The following is a 19,991-nucleotide window of genomic DNA, read 5'->3' on the forward strand; positions in this document are numbered from 1 at the left end:
CACTCACTGCATTTAGATATTCCCCTACACATCCCCATACTAAGATGTCTGTCTCTTAATGCCCATTTACAGCTTTACAACTGTACGTCTGTAATTAACAGAAGGTGCTTACCTGTGTATCCGGCCCACCAGCCCCAGGAAGCCACCATAGCTAACAGCCATTTAAACAACACTCCTTCGATGTACCAGAAGCTCTTGCTATCCAACACTCGCAGAGGCTGCAGGACAATTAAATACAGGACGTAGGACGGAATAGCGACCAGGTTATTGGCGACCATAAAGGCGAACCTGAGGAGTGCTTTCAGGAAGGTGTAGCCCACCCGCTGGGCCTGCTCTAAGGTCACAGCCATCCTTTTCACAGCGGGACCGTCCTGCGGGAGAGGAGAGGAGAGACGGGCGGTGCTGTGGGCAGGGCGGGGAGACCGGGGGAGGAGAGCCGAGCCCGCCCGCTCGGCCACTCACCTCGGGCGGCTGCAGAAAGGCGCGAGTGCTGCCCGGCATCGCACGCGGCCCCGGCTCCCGGCTCCCCCCGGCCCCTCGCCTCCCTCCTCGCGGGGCTCCAAGCCCGCAGCCCGGCGGGGGGCACGGGCGGACCCAAGCGGCCTCCATCTTCTCCCCCCAGAGGTCACGGTGGCCGGCGCGGCCGCCGTCGGCCTCCTCCCGCCCCGACGCGGCTGACAGGAGCCGGGCCCCGCGGGCGACGCTGAGGGGAGCCGGGCCGGGCTCGGGACTCACCTCCGGAGCGGCGGCGGAAGCGACGGCGGGGCTGGGGCAGCTGGGCTGGGGGAACCGGGCCCGGCGGCGGCGACGGCAGTCCCGGGCGGCGGCTGGCGGCGGCTCATGGACCCGGAGGCGGCTGGCCCGGCCGGGGAACGCCGCTCGCCCTACGGCTCCCTACGGGAAGACGGAGGGAGAGAGAGACAGAGGGGCGGGCGGCGTGAGCGCGGGGCCGGCGGGCGGGGAGACGGGAGCGGCGAGCCGGGCGGGCAGGCGCAGAGCGCGGGTTCACCGCGGTTCTCCCGCGCCGGGCCTGGTACCCCTGCCCGGCTCTTCCCCTCCCTGCGCGGCGCTGAGCCCCGGCCCCTCCGGGCCGACTCGTGAGAGAACCCTGCACCTGTTGGGGGCGGGCGTCCGTACCTCAGTGCCGCCGCCTCCTGCTGCTGCTGTCGCCGCTGCTCCGTACCCACCGCGAGCAGAGCGAGGCGCCGGGGCTGCATGCCGGCTGCTGGGGCCGCGCTCCCCGCCCCCGCCGCTGCGTGTCCGCCGTGACCGCCCCGCCGCTGCTCGAGAGCGGGGCTGGCGCTGCGGGAGCGCCGCCCCCCGGCCCCGCGCACACACACACACACACACGCGCGCGGGCGCGCGGGAACGCTCGCCGTGCTGCTCTCTCTCCGCAGGAGCCGAGTGCGTCCCTGCTCCTCGCGCCCCGACCCAGACGGTGCCAAAGCCGTTTGATTGCTCTCGGCAGCGGGTTTAATTACCAAGTGGTAAAGAGGGGATGGTGTAGCAGCTGGTGACGGGTCTCTCCGTCCTCTCCTAGCTCACTGCCCTCAGCCCTGGCCAGGACGACCGCAGTGTGGTTCTTTCTGCTTTCTGTCTTTATGGTCAAAGCTACCTCGAGCTTGCTTCGTATAAAGCAGCACTTCCAGCTCTTCCCTCGACCCGTCACACAGAAGTCCGGCACAGACACGAGCTCTGGGGTGCCAGGCCCACAGTCGGTGAGATGGAGCCCTCAGTCCCTCCGGCCCAGCCATACGGTGAGGGAGTGCAGCCTCCTGCATCACTGCAGCAGCCCTTGCTGCAGCCCCCATCCCTTCCCTGTGAACGTCTGACAGGAAATCCACTCCTCTTCCACCGGTCACCCCTCTAGGCTAACCAGGCCCAGTTTTCTCAGCTTTGCCAAAATGCTCTAATACTTAAACCCAATGGTTCCTGCAAGTGATTTTAACTTGGCTTCAGTTCTGAGTATGGAAAAAAAAACACAACATATTTCAAGAAGCAGATACGCTAGAAAGTCTTTTGTTCTGAAAAATTAAGCTTTCACAGAGTAATATTTAAACTGAAATCGTATCACTTTTACAGACAAACCCTTCCATGTGCACTGCTAGGCTGCTGTTTCCCAGACAATGAGACTTCAGCAATGACTGCACCCTCGACAAAATTAAATCCAAACCTCCAAGCCAGGGAGAAAACCAAGATGTTATTGCAGATAAATTTCACTTTGGAATTTTAGAACACAACCAAGCAAATCATGTAACGCCATTGTGTTCCATTTGAGCAAAACACAACAAAACTGCTGACTTCTTAACAAAAAGGACAAGTCTTGCATAAGCGACTCCATCTCTGGGTGTTTCGGTGTTATATTTATTACTAGGTTACATCTGACAGAGCATGTGGTGATCATTATGGAGTCAGCTTCAGCTGTTCTGTAGCATTATCAGTTTCAACAGGACTTGGGCTTTGTCTTCCACCACACACAAACAATCCAGGGCATACACCTGCGCTTACCGTCTGCAAAATTCAGGTCCAAACTCTGGAAGAGAAAAAACTGTTGAGTAATAGTTACAGTTATGCTTTGATTTTTACATCCCAACAGCAGGATGAAGCCTTGTCTTTATTATTCCGATATAGAAATTAATTATAATTTCTGCTTTGTTGGAATAATATTCTGAAATATACGAATGCTTCAAAATGAGGGATTTTGCAGAATTTGCACAAGTCGAGTGAATGAGGGGATTTGTACAGTAGTAAGGAGTAGCAGATGAGGAAGCAGGCATACAAAGCACTATTTGTCAGAGCGGCTGCCCTAAAGCTTAGGAAGCTGTGGTTTAACATTTTGCTGAATGAGCAAAGGCCCAGCCCTACTCTTCATTTCCTCCCTCATATTGACAGCCCAAGTGCTCAGAAGTGTCCTGCAGGAAATGCCCCTTGCAGAGCCCAGCAAAGACACTGCCTGTTGTACACTCTAAGGCTCTGAGAAATCCTTTCCAGCATAAAGCAGCACCTGTGTGCATGTATGTGCCACGACTGCTGAGAAAACGAAGGAAAATGTTCAACAGCAGTGAAGTGTAAATGCTGAAGTGCAGCACTTTCACTAATTGCTTATTGGTGAGGTGTTAGAATGGGTTTTTGTTGTTTTTTTTTTTTTTTTGTCTGAAATCCAAAAACAAAAAAACAAAAACATAGAACCATGACATAAATTCAATTCCTTGAGGCAAATTTCTCATCATCCCTAAGAGATTAAGAGTTTTCTTTATGTACAGTTTGTCATCTAGTTATTACAAAGATAAAAAAGTAAAGATTAAAACAAGGAACTCTTGATTCGTGGCCCTTTTGACCATTTCTCTAAAGTTTATATCTTTTTTTGATGGAACTATATCTGTTCAGTCTGACAGACAATGCTGACAAGGGTATCACTACTGATCATTATAAAAACACAATTTAATGTGCTTATTAAGTCAGAAAGATAGATACCAACAATGGTAATATTGGGTGACTAACTGATGTCAAGGGTAACCAGAACAGATAATAAAATACCAGAATGGTATTCCATCCACATCCAAAAATCCAACGTACAGAAACAAGAGAAAGATTGGGCTTGTTTCTGCCTGTAAGGAGAAACATGCCATGATGTTCATGGGAGTGTTGTACAGCAACAAACAAGCATCTGCTGCATCCAGACAGTTACTTTGAAGAGCAGCACACAAATGGCTGCAGGCAAGCTGCACAGCATGGAAGATTCTGAGTTCACTAGGCTGGATTTGATTGGTATCTGGCTACAAGATGCAAGGCAGTTCCCAGTCATTAACCCCTCAAGAGTCTTCTACAGAAAAGAACGTTTTTTGTTTCTGGGTACACTTCAAGAAGTTACCACTGTGGACCGCAGATGCTACCGTTCAAGGGCAGGCATCCACATTCCAACTTTGGCAACTCTTTGGAGCTGCGTGCAGGCATAACTGAATGCCTGCACTGTGTTCTCTACTTGCACATATTCCACATGTCGCACAGACAGGGATTGCCATAATGAAATCCAGGCTCAAGGCTGTAAACACCAAATCAATTTAAAGATTTGTTTCTGGAATCCAAAAACAGTAAGTTCTGGAATGCTTTTCAACCTCCATATGGGTCCACGGCTAGAAATTAAAAAGCTGCTTCTTTGTCCTGATCAGATTCAATCAGTTCTCGTTTGCTTTTCCTGTAGCGAACTGAGTCACAGATGCCATATGGCCTGAGAAAAAAGCGTTAGGAGTATGCACTTGTGTGCTGATGACACTAACACCAAAATTGGCTTTAAAAAAAAATCATGAGGACCTGTCATACAGTGAACAAAGACAAAAAATAACCCAAGAAATCTCAGAAATCCTGCAGCGCTGCAGACAACTACTGCTTCCTACCTCTCATTACTACTTGAGAAAACAAAAATATATATTTTTTTTAAATAGCATGAGAGAAAAGACAAAAGTATGCAAAACTGACATTGAAAAACTACAAAGACAGCAGCGTGTGCATAGCATAGACTGCTAAAAGATGCCTAACACGAAATAGGGCAAATACTCAAGGCAGCATAACTCTAGAAAGTGTCTCAGATGAACCAAGTATCAGATTTAACGATGAAAGTTTAAAAGCAGCCCCACTAACAACCTAGCAAGCAACCACGATCTCCTCAAGAAATGTTATCAGTGTATTTGCAAGTTAGGCATCCCTGACCAAATGGTCACCTTCCTAGTTTGTCTAAGAACACTTAAGGGGTGGTATAAGGAGCTTCTATTGTGGACCAAGTTGTGCTGTTGACTTGAGAACCTGTTACATCCCTCACAAGTGGCAGGCCAAAGCCAGCACTGCCAGCTCCCACAGTTCTATCACATAGCATCATCATTTTCACTCATTTCTCTAATATTTTAGGGTCTTGAAGAAGAGCCTAAGTGTTTTGTTTTGTCTTTTTTTTTTTTTCATAACAAAATTATAGGCCTCAGAGAAAATACATCACAAATGTAGCCAATGTTCAGGCTTGTGATAAATTCACTATTTCCCCCCTCTATTATCATGAATTTGCATCAAAGCTAAGAGAGCATTGGTTCTGATGAGACTGCAGAATGCCAAGTTAAAGCCCTGAGTTGGTTCAGGGGCATTTACCTTGTTCCCTGGAGCAAGTAGAAAGATGAGCTCCTGGTTTTAAACAAACAAACAATACAAAAACACAGCTGAGTAGACCAAAGAAACCCAAAGACTATTGCTAGGGTGGGAGAGACTGAAAACCTGGAGGTATCTATTTTGAATAAATAAAAATAGTACTTGCACAACAGCATCATGCTGCCTGAGCCTAAATCCATTGTTGTTTTTTTCTTAAAAAAAAAAAAAAAAATCAGGAGTCATTAACTATTGTGCAAAACTAATCATTACATATGTCTTTGAGCTAATATGTTCATCCAATATTTTTGTGAGCTTAAACGAAACAAAGTGAACACTTCATAACCAGGTATCGCATCTGTAGTTTTGCATCAGGGAAATTTATTAGGCACAGACAGAACAACTTCTGGATCTAATGAGGAAATCTTTCTTTCCATTCCATCCACATGTAATGCTTAAAATTCTGTCCAAAGTAAAGCAAAAATTAAAATTCTACCCACAGCTTCTGAGGAGAACAAGCAGAGCCAAGGAGGCCATCTGACATGGAAGACGCAGCCATGATAAAGGAGTACAAGTACAAATTATCAAGTGTGCTTGCAGGAAAAGAGAAGACTGCTCGCACCTGGCGCTGTCTCTGGCAACAGTCCCATTGCTCTGTCTGGTGAGTCCTGCTACACAGAGGATCCTCTTCACACAGTAAGAGTTCCAAGAGCATGGCTGTGGCACACTCCCTACCCTGCACTGCTCTCAAACCTTTAGATCACCTTTAGATCGCAAACCACTGCTCCATTTAACTGAGTAACATAGACTGAGACAGCAAATGACATTCTTCCTGTTGATCACACTGCAGTCGGGCGCTCTCTGTAAGAATGTGCTTTTGTTCCTCTTGAGAACTAGTTGTTGTTTATCATGTCTTTTCCCATAGTTTCAGCAGTGCCAAGGCAATATCAAAACAGATTTGTTAGTTAAAGACACACAGAAAGTAATAGCTTGTAAACTTTTGAGATGGAGGTTACATTTTCAATTTTAGAAGTACTCACTTATGCTTTGGTAAGGTGTTTTATGTTTTTTAATAATTGTTTTGGGACACATTTCCTTTGTAGCACAGAGAAGATGTGACAGTCAACACCTATGTTACTTTCATTACAAAGAATCCAACAAAACAAACAAAGCTACAGAGAGATCCAAGCCACATGATGCTTCAGCAAAGCTACCCTGGTCTCCCATAAGGGCTTGGGTAGAATGACATCTGAATGTATGCACTGTTTCTACAGCACAGCAAGATTAAACCCACACACTGTTGAGAAGATTGGTATAAAGAATTTTGGATGAGAACAGCACATTTGCCTCTGCTGATGTCCTTCACCATTTGTGAAAGAGGTGAAAAAAACCCAGAATATATCACATCTGAACAATTTGACAGTTAGTTAAGAACAGAACACGAAGCAGATGTAGCCATCCCTCTATTTCTTCTATCAGTTACATGCACATTTCATAAATTTCCATTTAAGAAGAGATGAGAGCTTAAAGCAATGCACTTGGATTCTTCCATCTTAATTTTTTACATAAAATATATGAATCACATGACCTTCAGAATATTTTGGTTGGTTTTGGTCTAGGATTAGGCTCTTGTTTAAGCTACGCTTTCTGTAACTCACATTCAGATCTGATAAATGATGTGTTTCGCTGCTGCCAAATCAATATCATCTTTGAAACAGGAAAGGTTAGCCCTCAAAAATGTTGGGTTTTGAACAGCTAAACCATTCAAAAGATGCATCGATCTCCTTGAAGAAGCGCAAGTTAACTTAAAGTTCTCTCTTCCAGCTACAGTTTCATAAGGGTTCATACAGGTTCAAGATAAGCAATAACTCAGTTTTAACCTCAGAAAGATCATGTTTGGAGTCTCTGCTTTGTGAGGTGATGTGACTCTCAGCATTGCAACAAACATACAGATACCCCAGCAGGAAGAAAAGTTGCTGCTATTCCACTGCCATCTCACACAATGCTAGATTTTCCCATATCAGTGCCAGCAACTGTGAGCTGAATTATTCAGATGTTTTGAAGTGTTTAATTTCTCATTAAAACTAAACTAAAAACTTCAACAGTTACTTATTAAAGATGGATAATGGATACTCCACAATGCAACCAGATGGTCGACGAGCAACACTGCAATTGTTTACTGCAGACAGTGTGTTCCTGCCACGGTGTTTGTCAATCACTGGGTGGCTTAAGTAGAACACAACAAAACAAGGTTCTTATTTCAGTTATATGCGCATTTTTCATCTATTGACTTTACTGTCACCAAGGTAATTTTCAGCTGAGGGTTTTTGTTTGTTTTTGCTTGTCTGAAAGAAAGGAGCTCTAAAGTTACACTCCCATTACTTACTGAATCTTTAACCTCTGTGCTAGTTTGGTTATGAAATCTTTTATCCATAGTTCAATCATATCTACAGAATCATATTACTCCAGGCAACTACGAGATGCTGATTATATATAAATTTATGTTTTGCAAGACTCTTCTAATCCCATCGTGTTTGCTTATGCAGTCATAGTACAAATGCGAGGACAAAGCCAACCTGCCTTTAGGCAGATGGAACTCCTCAAACAATTTCCAGCTATTATTGCACTGTTTTACCATTAGCCGTTTTAAGAATGCGTAGTGACAAACAGGGAGTTGACTGCAATGAATTATAATCTAACATTTTTCTCTATCACTACTGGCAATTTGCATACTGCGGTGCATGGTCCTGGTTGCAAAGACCACATGCTGTGAGGTCAGTCACCAGACAAAGCTTCTGTTTTCTTCAGACCTACTCAAGTTCAGTTCAAGTCAATGTTTACCAGACTGACTGACTTGATTTTTGGTAAACTCTTATCAACGTCCAGTCAAAGTTTATAGATCAAACCACAAATAGAAGAAAACTAAGTAAATTCCTGTTACTGTTATTAGGAAAGACGAGTCTGAACTTCCTAATAAAGAGCTTATAAAATTGAAAGATGTACTCCAACAACCTTATAATTCCTTATGTTTGTTGGGTTATATATCAAGTATATTAGAATACATCAGTATTAAATTTAATACTGATGTCTCAGAAAAGCATTGGTTTTCGAGTTGAGAAAGAAAGTAGAGTCCAATGTAACAATGTCAGCCACCTTTGCAGGGGAGTATTATTTGTCCATGTGAATTCCAGAAACTTCAAACAGCTCTGTGCAAAGAGCAAAGATCCATTCCAGTTCAGGTGACTGAAGCACTGAGGACACACTAATCAGGTCCGACCAAAGGTCCACAGTGCATTTCTAGGAAGCAGGGATTGAAGAATAAATACCATCAGTGAAATTTGATCAGGACTGAGAACAGTTACAGAAAATAATTCATCCTGCCTCCCACGGTTCGGTACCATTTGGCGCAACATATAAACCCCCAGCTTTATGATGACATACAGAGCTGTGCAACTCTTCTGCTTAGCTTCCTCAAGACTGTGCTTGATGCATTTACTGAGTTACGGTGGTAATAAAGACGTCCATGCTGCATGCTAGTTACACAGTTTTTTGCACATGCTGAAGCTGACTGAAGAAGTAGCCCAATACAGGGAAATCCAAAAGGAGAAGTTGCACAATGATTTGCATCTAAGCTGCATTCCCCCACACCCTCTACAGTCTCACTGCCTGATTGTTCCACAGCTGAAAACGAGCATCGCTGCCTCTCTGATGCCTTTAGTAGAATACTGTTGTCTGCTAACAACAATTAATCATTTCCTTGGGAAAAGTTCACTTAAAGCCACTGTTGGCATTGGTTAATTAGTAATCATTAATTAAGTTAGATAACAATGTTAGGCATTGAAGGTAGCTTTTTTCATCAGGATTCAAAATGAAGGCAGAGGTCAAATTCCCAGAAAATCCTTACACCTGTCAATTCACATTAAGTTTATCAACCTAAGCCAGGGACAGAACGAAGCGTGAATCAGAGGAAGACAAAGGGAGGAGGCTGAGTTACAACTGACACCAGTCATATGATGAGACAACAAGAGCAAACTCACCCTACCCACTGTAAATCCAAGCTAGGCTACTTTTTCCTTATTTAGACTAACAAGCAGCAAAGATTTAAGACACGGTAATCTTCAGATGAAGAGGAATTTTTATCTAGACTAAAGAAAGTAACGCTTTTACATACAGACACCCAAGCCTGGTTTCCTCAAGCCTGTGCCACAGAGCATACATGTCCGAAATGGGCAAATTTTCATAGAGTAAACTGCTGCCCCAGACGTCTGCAGGTTGGCATGATTACTAAATACTGGAAACTGTTCTTCCTAAAATACCACAATTGTTTCTCATCAGTGCTACTGACAAATTTCAACTTAATAAAACATTATAAAATCCATTATACCATTGTTAACTGTGGCTAAGAAAAGCAGTCCTAACGGTATGGCTGATTCCAGCCAGACCACGAGGGATTACAGAGCCTGTTTTGATCAGCCAAAGGCTCATAACAAAAAGGCAAAGGGAAGCAAGGAGTTCAAGATGATCAATATAACTGTAATGCTACTTTTACTTAGATTTATTAATTTATGACATCTTTATGAGAAAATTTAAAAACAAATCCACATTAAGAAAAAAAGTAAAATGAAAGATCCTTTCCTACGCAAAAGAGAGGCAATGGGAAAAGAATAAACCTTTCAAGCATTTATTGAAGTTATCCCTTCTTCCCATACATGAAGGCTCTGTCCTCAATACTTGCTGATCTGCTCTCGATACACATACAACCTTTTTTGATCCCACCTGTCCAATCCAACCTGACAGTTTCGTACCTACTGCCTCACACTGTCTCAAACCCAGCTTTCACCTCCCGTGCTCTAAAGCCTCATGAATTCAAATGGACGCTGGGCTCGAAACAGCCGAGAGAGGGAGGCCAAAGAGCACGACCCAGTCTGAAAGCACATCTGAGCAGGACATCGTATCTTCAGCATCCCCAGCTTTAAGGGGAAAAGAAATATGCATGCAGTTAAATGCAATTGCGAGACTGATGAACAAGAAAAACGGCTATTGGTAGAACTCAAGTCTTTCCTTTCGCTTCTGTTAACAATTGTCATGACTAAACACAACAATGAAAGCCACAATATCTAGGTTTTCTGGGGGAGGGGAACAGGGAACAGGAAACAGTCTGATGTGTTGAGGCTCTGAAAAATTATCAAACAAAACGTGCCTCGTGTTAATCCTGAGCTGAGCAGTAAAACAGTACATCACAGCTAATCCAGTATCGTAGAACTGTAACTGCTTATCACACCGAGCTGCAAGAATTTTGTACTTAATTGAGGTCAAGATTTTACTGCTTGTCTTTTAGATAGCATTTCTAAATGGCAGCATCTACCTAAAGAGAAGGCATTAATTAAAACCTTTTAGGTTAAAAAGTTATGGAGAAGCAGAAAGTTCCAGTCAGAGCAGGAATACAAAAAAATAAGTAAAAGGACATCCTGTCATAAAATGGTGTCTTGATCGGCAAACCGTAAGGATCAAACCAGTAACATGCTAGAGGAACAGCACAATACAGATCATAGACTTTGGTATTTAACCCACTATTCAGTGTTATTTTCACTGTACTTATATCTTTAGGGATTTCTGCCTTCAAAAAACTCTTTTTCATTGTTAATACTCAATGAACACTGGAGTTACACCCTTATTAAAGTCAAGCTACTAAAGATACACACAAAAATATAATTCAGCAGTCCAACAAATTGCATTGGGTTTGTTACAGCTTGCCAGTAATCAGCAACCCCAGCTAGCTGCCACTCCCAAAGGCAGAGAGAGGAAGCTGAGGTTCGACACCTTGTGGTTCCACAAAGGCTATTCCTGTCTCATACCCAGATGGAGGCCAGCAATTTGGAGTATGCAAACTACTCTACACATTCCACTCCCTGTAACACACACTTAGTGTGGTGATTCCTCACTCCAAGTGGATGTAGGTTCAGAGTTGCTACATACTTCAGGTACTGATCACCTCTCAGCTAAGGACAAAGCAGGGAAGGGTCAGACAGGAAGGGCAGAGGCAGTACCTAGGACTGCAAGCAAGCAGGCTGTGTGTCCCCATATGGGGGAAAAGCACAGAGTAGAGATAAAAACAACGACTTGCAATCTGAATCTTACAATCCTGCAGCCCAGAGATCTGTAGCTGCTAAGATCTCATCCTATCTCTGGTCAGTGTCTTTATTTCTATTTCATGTATTATCTGTTTTAAAAATTCAATGGATTAATAATCTGTTCTGATAGGAAAATAGTTTGTCATAGAAAGACCTGTATACTTGCTGTTTCAATTAAAAGCTTAAATTTCTCCAGTGTTAATACTGCTTTTCAATACAATTCCTATTTGATAACAGCTTCTCTCTAGGTCTCTGTGTCCTTGTTCACCATGCTCTTCATCCTGTGAGCTATGTTGCTGGGATCTTACCAAGCCCGTAGCAACTGATCTGCTCCACATTTAATCTCACTTGAATGGTTATAGAAATCCTGCAGGGTTTCTAACAAAGGTCATCACTATGTATAAAACAAGCAGCCATTTGTGTGCTTTCATCATGCAAGATAACAATATGAATTGTCGATCAAAAACTGTTCATGTGAGCCTCGGTATTATACTTATCAGCTAAAGACGACTTTTACATAATCTGATACCAATTAGCCAGTGATTTCATTATGCAGGGAAACCTGAGCTGAATACTCAGATTTTTCAGACTAGTTTACAGTTTCCCATATACATTTGCATGCATTTGGTTCTGGGCCCAGTCTACCCTTACATACATTTGTCTGCATACAGAGCTCAAGAGTACTGCACGCAAACACAAAAATCTAAGTCAGAATTTGTGATATGATGATACTGATCATTAGAGGAAGAAAAAAAAAAAAGCAAGAGCATGTAAACTCCAGGTATTTCTACCAGCTAGATGAAAGGACACTTACAAACAAGACTCCAGTTTCAGCATTTCAGAAGCAATAAAAAATTCAAACTTCTCCATGTTCCTTCAACAAAAATACTGTGCTAAAGGACATTCTGGATCCTCTCCACTGTGCCTCCTTAACTCATTCTCTTTGCAAGCCACACTGCATCTATCCTGTTGTAGGCCTGATGTTTATTTTGTATTTATTGAGCATCTTTGTCCCTAAGAGCTAAAGCAGGGAACTTTATCAACTGTTCTGTTTTTAATCTCTAGTTTTAATTCTCGTCACACTGGACTTGATTGTCAAGTACACTTTAATTAGTTTTCAATCACTAAGTTTCATTACTTTTCATGATATTTGGCTGTATTAACTGAAATGCACTGTTAACATCTTATCCCCGCAGCCACTCAATTACCTTGAGATCCTTCTCAAATTCTCATTTGAAATTCATCTGTAATCTTTGCTATTACAGTAGTCTATGTTTGTCTGGTCCCTTATCTTTCACATCATCCCACTTCAGAGCAACAGCTGCCTGTATACATACAAACACTTCAAAGACTAAAGTTTCTGAAGTTAGAAAGCTTTCATGCATCTCCAACATATTTTAAGGGCAGAAATACTCAGTTATACCTCCTTGTACTCCTAGGTACTCAAAGCAATACAGAAAGAGTTCAAATAATGACACTGTTAATCACCAGTAGCATTCTTTGCAACAATTGGATTCTTTGACATTTGCAGGATAGCAAGTAAAGATTTAATTGTATCAGGCTCTATGTCCTGCCAGGTTTGTAACTGAAGCAGACTGGAAGTTTTAATATTTTAGAGTGGCACAAATGAGTCATAGCGCTGTCTGCCTCTGCTGAGCATTAATTATGTACCTTGTTTTAACAGAAGTCCAGTACAGAACTATAGCAAAGAGTTTGTCCCTGTGCCGACCATCCTACAGTGCTAACAGCATTTGTCCTACATTCAAAGAAACTTTCAACTATGTTCTGTTTATAAATTCGATTCCTGTGAGTTTCTTGTGACTGCATCTTGAGTTACTAAACATCTGGTGAACAAGTTACGTAACAGACAGCATATCCACAGGTTGCTGCTCATGTTGGACGCGGTTCTTTTCACCTTTGTCCCTGTATGATTTCCAGCCAGCAGTTTTTCATTATCTGCAACACAATTAGTACTCACAGGCCACACAAATGAATCAGTGCACCACCAGCTAAATTGCTATGAGTAACCCTGGTTCTGCAGATTCCTTAGAAAAGCTGGCCAAAGCCTTGCCTCTTGAAGGCAAAGGACAAAGTGAGTTAGAGTTTTGTTCCCAGGGATATCAATATTTCAATGACATATGCTCAGTCAACTGGAATTTTTAATAAAAGTAATCATTTCCATGAGCATGATCAGAGGGCACCCAGTTTTTTCTTTGTGCAGAAAGGTGGAGGGCAATGAAGAAATAGGTGATAATCACAGTGATACATTTTTAAATTGCTAACTCACTGCTGATCAACTTTTGTCAGTTAGCAATTTTCACTCATACACACATCACACACAAGCTTCCTTTTATACAGATTTGATTGGATGACATCTTGGAAAGCTTCTATTTGTTTGCTGCATTTATTTACATCCCACTGTTCCTTTACTCCTTGAATGGCCCAATACACCCAGCCCAACCAGATTAGGAATCTGAAGGCCAAATCTGAGCTAACCGAATTAACAATATTGTTGGAAGGACAGATTATACTGTACGTTTGGTACTTGCTGGCTGTTTCTTTTTTTTGGAGCCACACATCCTGGAGCCAAGTACTAAAAATAAAAATGCAGAACGATATTATGCAAATCATTATTTACAGCCATCATGACTGCAGAGAAGCAGCTCAAATTAAAAGCTCAAGAGACTAAAAATGGAGTTTTTATTTTTTTAATTTATTCCAATTGCATCGCAGAGTATTTGAGGCTGTCAGTGCCAGCTCCTTCTTGGGCTGCCTCCCAGCAGGAAGCAGCCTCAGGCTCCCAGCAGTTTCTCCCATCAAAGAGCTCTCATCTCTGCCAGCAGAAATTAAGTGGCTGGGCATAGCTAAGAACCAGGAAAGGTACCTCACATCACAAATAAATAGTGGCTAACTGTTTATTAGCTCTTAAATGCTATTAGCCACAATGATAAGGGGATGGTTCAGAAAACACGAAGCCCAAGAGAAGCAGAAAGGAGCAGCTCAGGTGATGAGGCAGACTCCACAGAGGGCTCTCCCATCTGTCTTGTCACAGTGAGTGCTCACCATGTTTATACTACAGAATGGGCTTCATTGGAAACAGATTTTAAATTACCATATCCCTCTTGGTAAGCTGCCTTCTGGCAAGGCAGTGTTTACATATATGCATAAATGCACCCAATGAATTGTCAGCATTCTCATCTGCCATTTAGTACATTAAAAACATTGAAAAATAGACCAGGATACAAGTACTAGGCCTAAGGATGGTTTTTTTGAGAAGTTTTCATTAGAATAATAATAAAAAATAATTCTGAAGAACAAAACATGAGGAGCAAGCTCAAATCTCCGGCTCCTTTTAAGTGAGAAAACCAACACATAGTAGTTAGGTGCTGTTTCTGGTCAGGCAGAAATATCAGAAAGCCAACTAAACCTACTAGCATTTAAGCTACTCTTACCCTCCCTGTATCTTCCCACCCTTCAGAAGAAAAAAAATAAAGAGTACGTTTCTGGTTTTAACCTGGTGTATGCATATTTACAGACATACAGACCTCCAGGCAGTCCATTGTGTGGCTGCACTACTGCTCGGGTGCACTGGGAATCACTCCTCTCAGAAACTGGTACCCAAACACTATGTCCACACTAACACATAAACCCTCACAAGACTAACTGAGGAAAGGCTCTGCACCTCTCATACCCTCAAGTAAACCCTTTCCTCTGGAAGGGTGAAATGCACATTGTTCATTATTCACAATATATGCTAGAAAGAAAGGAAATAAAATAAACTTACTGTATCAGTCTGCACACTGTAGGCAGGATTAATTCACGCTGCTCTCGAAAAACATGTAGCAGGGTGGCAGCTTCACTGAAGTACAACAGTTAGCATGATCAATCACAATAGGTTTTGCTCCTCCCTCACAAAACGATGGAAAGAGGCCTTCTGAAGAAGTCAAGCAGCATTTTTTGTGAGTTATTAGAACTCATACAATTTCCTATCCATCACAATCCATGCTGCTTTTTCACTTTACTCAGCAAGACGATGGCATAGTTTGAGCACTGTCAAACTATCATTAGCTGAGACCAATTTCTACAAGTGCCCATAAAAATAGTTCCAGGGGATTTAAGGACAAGTGACAAAAGCCTGGCTCCTAGCCAAAACTTCAAAACATGTATGGAGGAATAACACCAAAAGCTAGAAGATTATGTGAAATCAGTACCTTTAACATCTGCATACTTCAGGAGTTTGTCAAACTATGAGCCAGACAGTTGCCAATGCATACAACTGTTGGCTTCATGCTCTGCTGACAGAGGACATCCTAAGTACTTGGACATCTCAGTGCAGCCTTGGACTCATCCATTGCTCAATAAAGGGCATTTCTTCCCTTCTGCTCCCCCTCTTTTGAGAGGCAACTCCCAGCAGAGGGGAAGGCCAGACAGCCAGCTGGTAGCAACTGCATCCCAGTGAACTCTGCTCTCAGACTGATCACACAGAAATGCCACAGTCCAGATACCACTAAACAGATTATTCCCTCTGGACTCGTGTTAAGTACAGAAATACACTACTCATGCACAGCCAGTTCAACAGTAGAGTGTGACTTGTGGGACATACTTCTTCCATAGCACTCCCCTTCTACTGGCTGTGATTCATTTGCTACAGTCAGCCAAGACAGACCTACTGATTCAGCTGGAAAAATATCCTAGCAAAGTGAAAACCTTAACCAGATAATCTTATAATGTGAAGGACAAAGGCAGGAATAATTAGCAGAGAGCCCATTTCAGCAACAACAACACACAGCTAGCCTGCCTTAAGTGTGAAAGTACCCTGAAGTTTGCTAACCCGTCATCTTTGGCAGTCTAAACTTTCACATACCATTTTGTTTATATTTACCACAACTACTCATTGGTTTTGTCCTGTAGTTAAAAGCAATGCATTAAGAATGGACATCTACTAATTTCAAATTAACTGTGTATCTGAATTTATTACTTCTAGGGAGCAGGGAACAGACCCATAAGATGGACTGGCAGCAAGCAACATACTTATCAAATGGCTGAGAAATAAATTTTAAACCACCTTTTATCTTACCTTCTTTAGAGTTATGCAGCCACCACTAATATCCATTAAAAAAAAAACACACCACAAAATGTCTTTTATTATACTACCTTTTAAAAGGCTTCAATCTTAGATCTAAGGGAATGTGAATGTAACGCTTCCTATCCATTAAAAAAAAAAAAAGACTTCAGACTGAAGTGGCTATTTCCTCAGTTTCATTTCTGTACAATGGAAACAATGCAGCACCTCTTAAATTGCTGTATTGGATCAACAGGTTCAGTATTGACAAAAGGAAAAAAAAAAAAACAACTAACTACAGAAGCATCCAGTAGACTCAAGAGCTTAAACCACTGCCATGGACTCCTCCTACCCCTGGGAAAGACTTGCCATTGAAGTTCAGTGAACCCTTTCTTACCTTATCTATCATGGTTAGTCAAGAGGTTGAGGTTAACTGGAAACTCCATTAACAATGTATCCTTAATTTGGACAGCATTGCTTAGAGGTGGGCAAGCAAGAGGTAGACCAAGTCTTCCCCTAAAAGCAAATAAGGTATGCTCTATTTCTGAGCACTATGCTGACAGGCAGCAGGACAGAGCAATTTTCTGGAAGTATGCAGTACAGCAATAGGGATGGCTCACTGGAAATTGCTCACTGAAATACTGAAATCTGTAATTTCAACAGTGAGTTTGACCAGCTGCTGTTTTATCAGGGAGGTGCCCCTAAGAAGGCAAAAAACTATAAGCTGTCTATGGTTGCCGCTAAGATTTATTTCCCTGTAACACAAAACAGAACCTAATTTTAAAACTCACATAGGCAGAAGGTAATGAACACTATAAATATATCTAATAGGAAACGTAAGGTAACACTTTCCACAACTACTTTGGTCCCTACTGTTTCCTCTGCCTCAGAGGTTAATAAGTAAGGCTCCGGATAAGTCTCCTCTGGTTTAGTATCCAAACTTGGAGGCATCTGTGTGGATGGAGAGCAGCTCTAATAGTGCTGGAAGCCAAACTACAGTCAAGCAGAGAGAAGGACCAGTTTGTAAGCCCTATTCTCACCACAGAACTGTTCTGTGAGCTAACTAGGTCCTGAATTCACTCCTTCCGTGCTCCCATATACTTTTACCAGCTTCTGGGTTTGGACAAGGCAGATACCAGACTACGTCTGCACTGCCATAAAAAGAACAGCCTTGAGAAGATACTGCTAAGAATTAAAAGGGCACATGTGTAAGTATGCTGATCGAGGAGACAACAGAAGCACTGCAGGCCAGCAAAAATACAAAAAAAAAAAAAAAAATACAGCTATACCAAAGGCAGAATGCTTCCATGTAAAAGAATCTCTCTCCATGAACACACACATGCAATCTCATACATACACACACCTGCACATGCTTTCATTTCAGAGCACATGGTAGAATCACACATCTTTAAAAAAAGAAGGGATTTCAAGACTACTGCTGAAACAAATTCAGCCAATTTGAGAAAAAATTGCCTACTAGGCACAGTTAATTAAAAAAAGCATACAGGATTCAGTTTATTCTTGAGAATTTTTCCAACTCAGGTGAATGCATTTGGAGGACAACAGCAAAATACAATTATTTCCCTCTAATCATTCCAAGTATTATACTAATCCAGTTTGAACAACTGGAATTTCACCAGACTAAAGATTACTATTTTACATTCTCTTCTTACATATCATATGTACCTGCTCTAGAAGCTACTCCCCCAAACCAGTGTAAATTCAATAGCTGTCTGTACAAGTATTTCTAGGTAGTGTAGTGAGAACAGTGACAATTAATAGCCATACGAGTTCACAATGACACTTGAGCTTTTAGATACAGAGCATCCAGTTTTAAAGGTGTAAAGGTTGATATACGTTGGTGCTAAATAAAACAAAACAACGTACTGCTTTTGATGCAGCCCAGGATACGGTTGGCTTTCTGGGCTGCAAAGCCATACTGCCAGCTCATGCCCAGTTGTTGGCTTTTTTTGTCCAATTATTTTGCCCACTCCCCTCAAATATTTATATATGTTGTTAAAATCCCCAAGTCTTCCATCTGTGAAATTATTCCTTAACATTGCTGACTGAAGTATTCAGCTCCAGAGGTACTACACTTTTGTGAGGGCTACAGTATTAAAACCATTCAAAATGGATTTTGGGAATGCAATGTGTTTAATTAAAATCCTACTAATTCTTTACATATATAAACTAGAATTATGACATTTATAAAGAAACTCGGTTAAAAAGCTTAAAGGACCATTAACTTGTTTCAAGACCTATCAAACTCCTGTACAGTTTCACAGGATATATCCATTATCCATGATATATCCATTATATGATATATCCACTAACAAATACAAAAACTTCAGCTAAATTAAGGCATTTCAGTCCCCAGGCAAAATGAGTGAGTACCCAAGAGAATCAAAAGGGAAGTCCAAGATGCCACCTTCAGAGAACCATTTATGAAAAACATTTAAGTGATTCCAGTAGATTACACTCTGAGCTCCAAGGGCAGAATTTGAAGCAAATTCCTTTCTTATCCCTACCTCTTTTTAAGGATCCACACTGCCTCAAGCAAGAGACTGGCCAGGCATCCAGAAATGACACGTTCTGATAGGTCTGAGCACACATTTACAAGGATGTGCTTTTTCCAGTTTTGAGCTTTTCTCCACTTGTGAGAAAATCCAGCTACATCACCCACAGGGAAACCAGCTTCAATTTAGACCCTGCAAATGATTACCACTGGCTTAATGTGGAACGGTGTGTTTTACAAACAACTCCAAATTCATCTGAATTTACCACTGGCTCCATCCTTTCCCACAAGCTAGATTAAAGCATAATCTTCACCATTAAGATTACATAATGATGCAACTGGTATCTGTCTGCATAAGCTTTTCTTGTATGAATTCTTTGCAGGAGGCTCAAGATCAATGTCTGGCCATTGAATATTTTCTTACTTTCCCAATGACTGAGCCATCTGAACCATCTGCCATTATTAGTGTGCAATATGCACAACAATTGAGTTACTATTTCGTTTGCTGAGAAGCACTAACCAGATTTAACTTGGGCCCATATCACAGAATTACTTTACAGATCCTTCATTGTGCATTTTCAGGCATGGGCACCAGAAACAGGAGTTAAGATAACTTCTTTATTAATAGTAAAGGATCATATTTACCCTGATGGCATCAGCAGAAGCTTTCTGTACACTGCTGCAGCTTTAACATCCTTCCTCACTTCTTGCTATTTTGAGTAATTAATTTCTATGAAAAATCTTGGTTCTTGTTTGCCAAGTTTATCTCACCCTGTATGAGGAATAAAAACACACTGTGTTTAAAAACAAAAATGCAGCCAAGAAATAAGTTTACTGCAAAATCTACATAACCTAGAACACTCTACTTTGTTTAAATGAATGTTTTCTAATAGATTCAGGGCCTACATATTTAACTAGCCTGCAAATGAGCCAGCACAAGACATTTCCCTCCGACACCCAAGCCCTAGTGTTCAGATTTTCAGATTTCAGTGTTATTTGCCTGGCTCTAGAATTGATGCAAATCTCTGGAGTTGTACGCACCCAGCAGATCAGGTGAACAAAGTGCTTTGGAGAAGGAACGCATTTTTGAATTGTAGCAAGGTTAATCTTAATGGCTCACAGAAAATAAAGACTTACCCAGGGAAAGATTGGAGCT

At 42.1% G+C, this 19,991-nt stretch overlaps 1 protein-coding gene across 1 annotated transcript in view; it reads right to left on the reverse strand.

Moving 5' to 3' along the window:
• The window catches only part of LPGAT1 (lysophosphatidylglycerol acyltransferase 1), a 58,139-nt gene extending 57,347 nt beyond the window's left edge, over positions 1-792 (reverse strand). Inside the window, exons 1-2 of the mRNA XM_042830144.1 lie at positions 736-792; positions 113-371 (exon numbers count right to left, since the gene is read on the reverse strand). Of these exons, the coding sequence (XP_042686078.1) occupies positions 113-350 (238 nt within the window). The 5' untranslated portion in view covers positions 351-371; positions 736-792. The remainder of the gene's footprint in view (positions 1-112; positions 372-735) is intronic.
• Positions 793-19,991: the final 19,199 nt, after the last annotated feature.

Source organism: Centrocercus urophasianus, unplaced genomic scaffold, assembly GCF_019232065.1.
Source record: "Centrocercus urophasianus isolate 14NV4802_14NV808 unplaced genomic scaffold, USGS_Curo_1.0 seq_10, whole genome shotgun sequence".
In the NCBI taxonomy this organism is placed as follows: domain Eukaryota; kingdom Metazoa; phylum Chordata; class Aves; order Galliformes; family Phasianidae; genus Centrocercus; species Centrocercus urophasianus.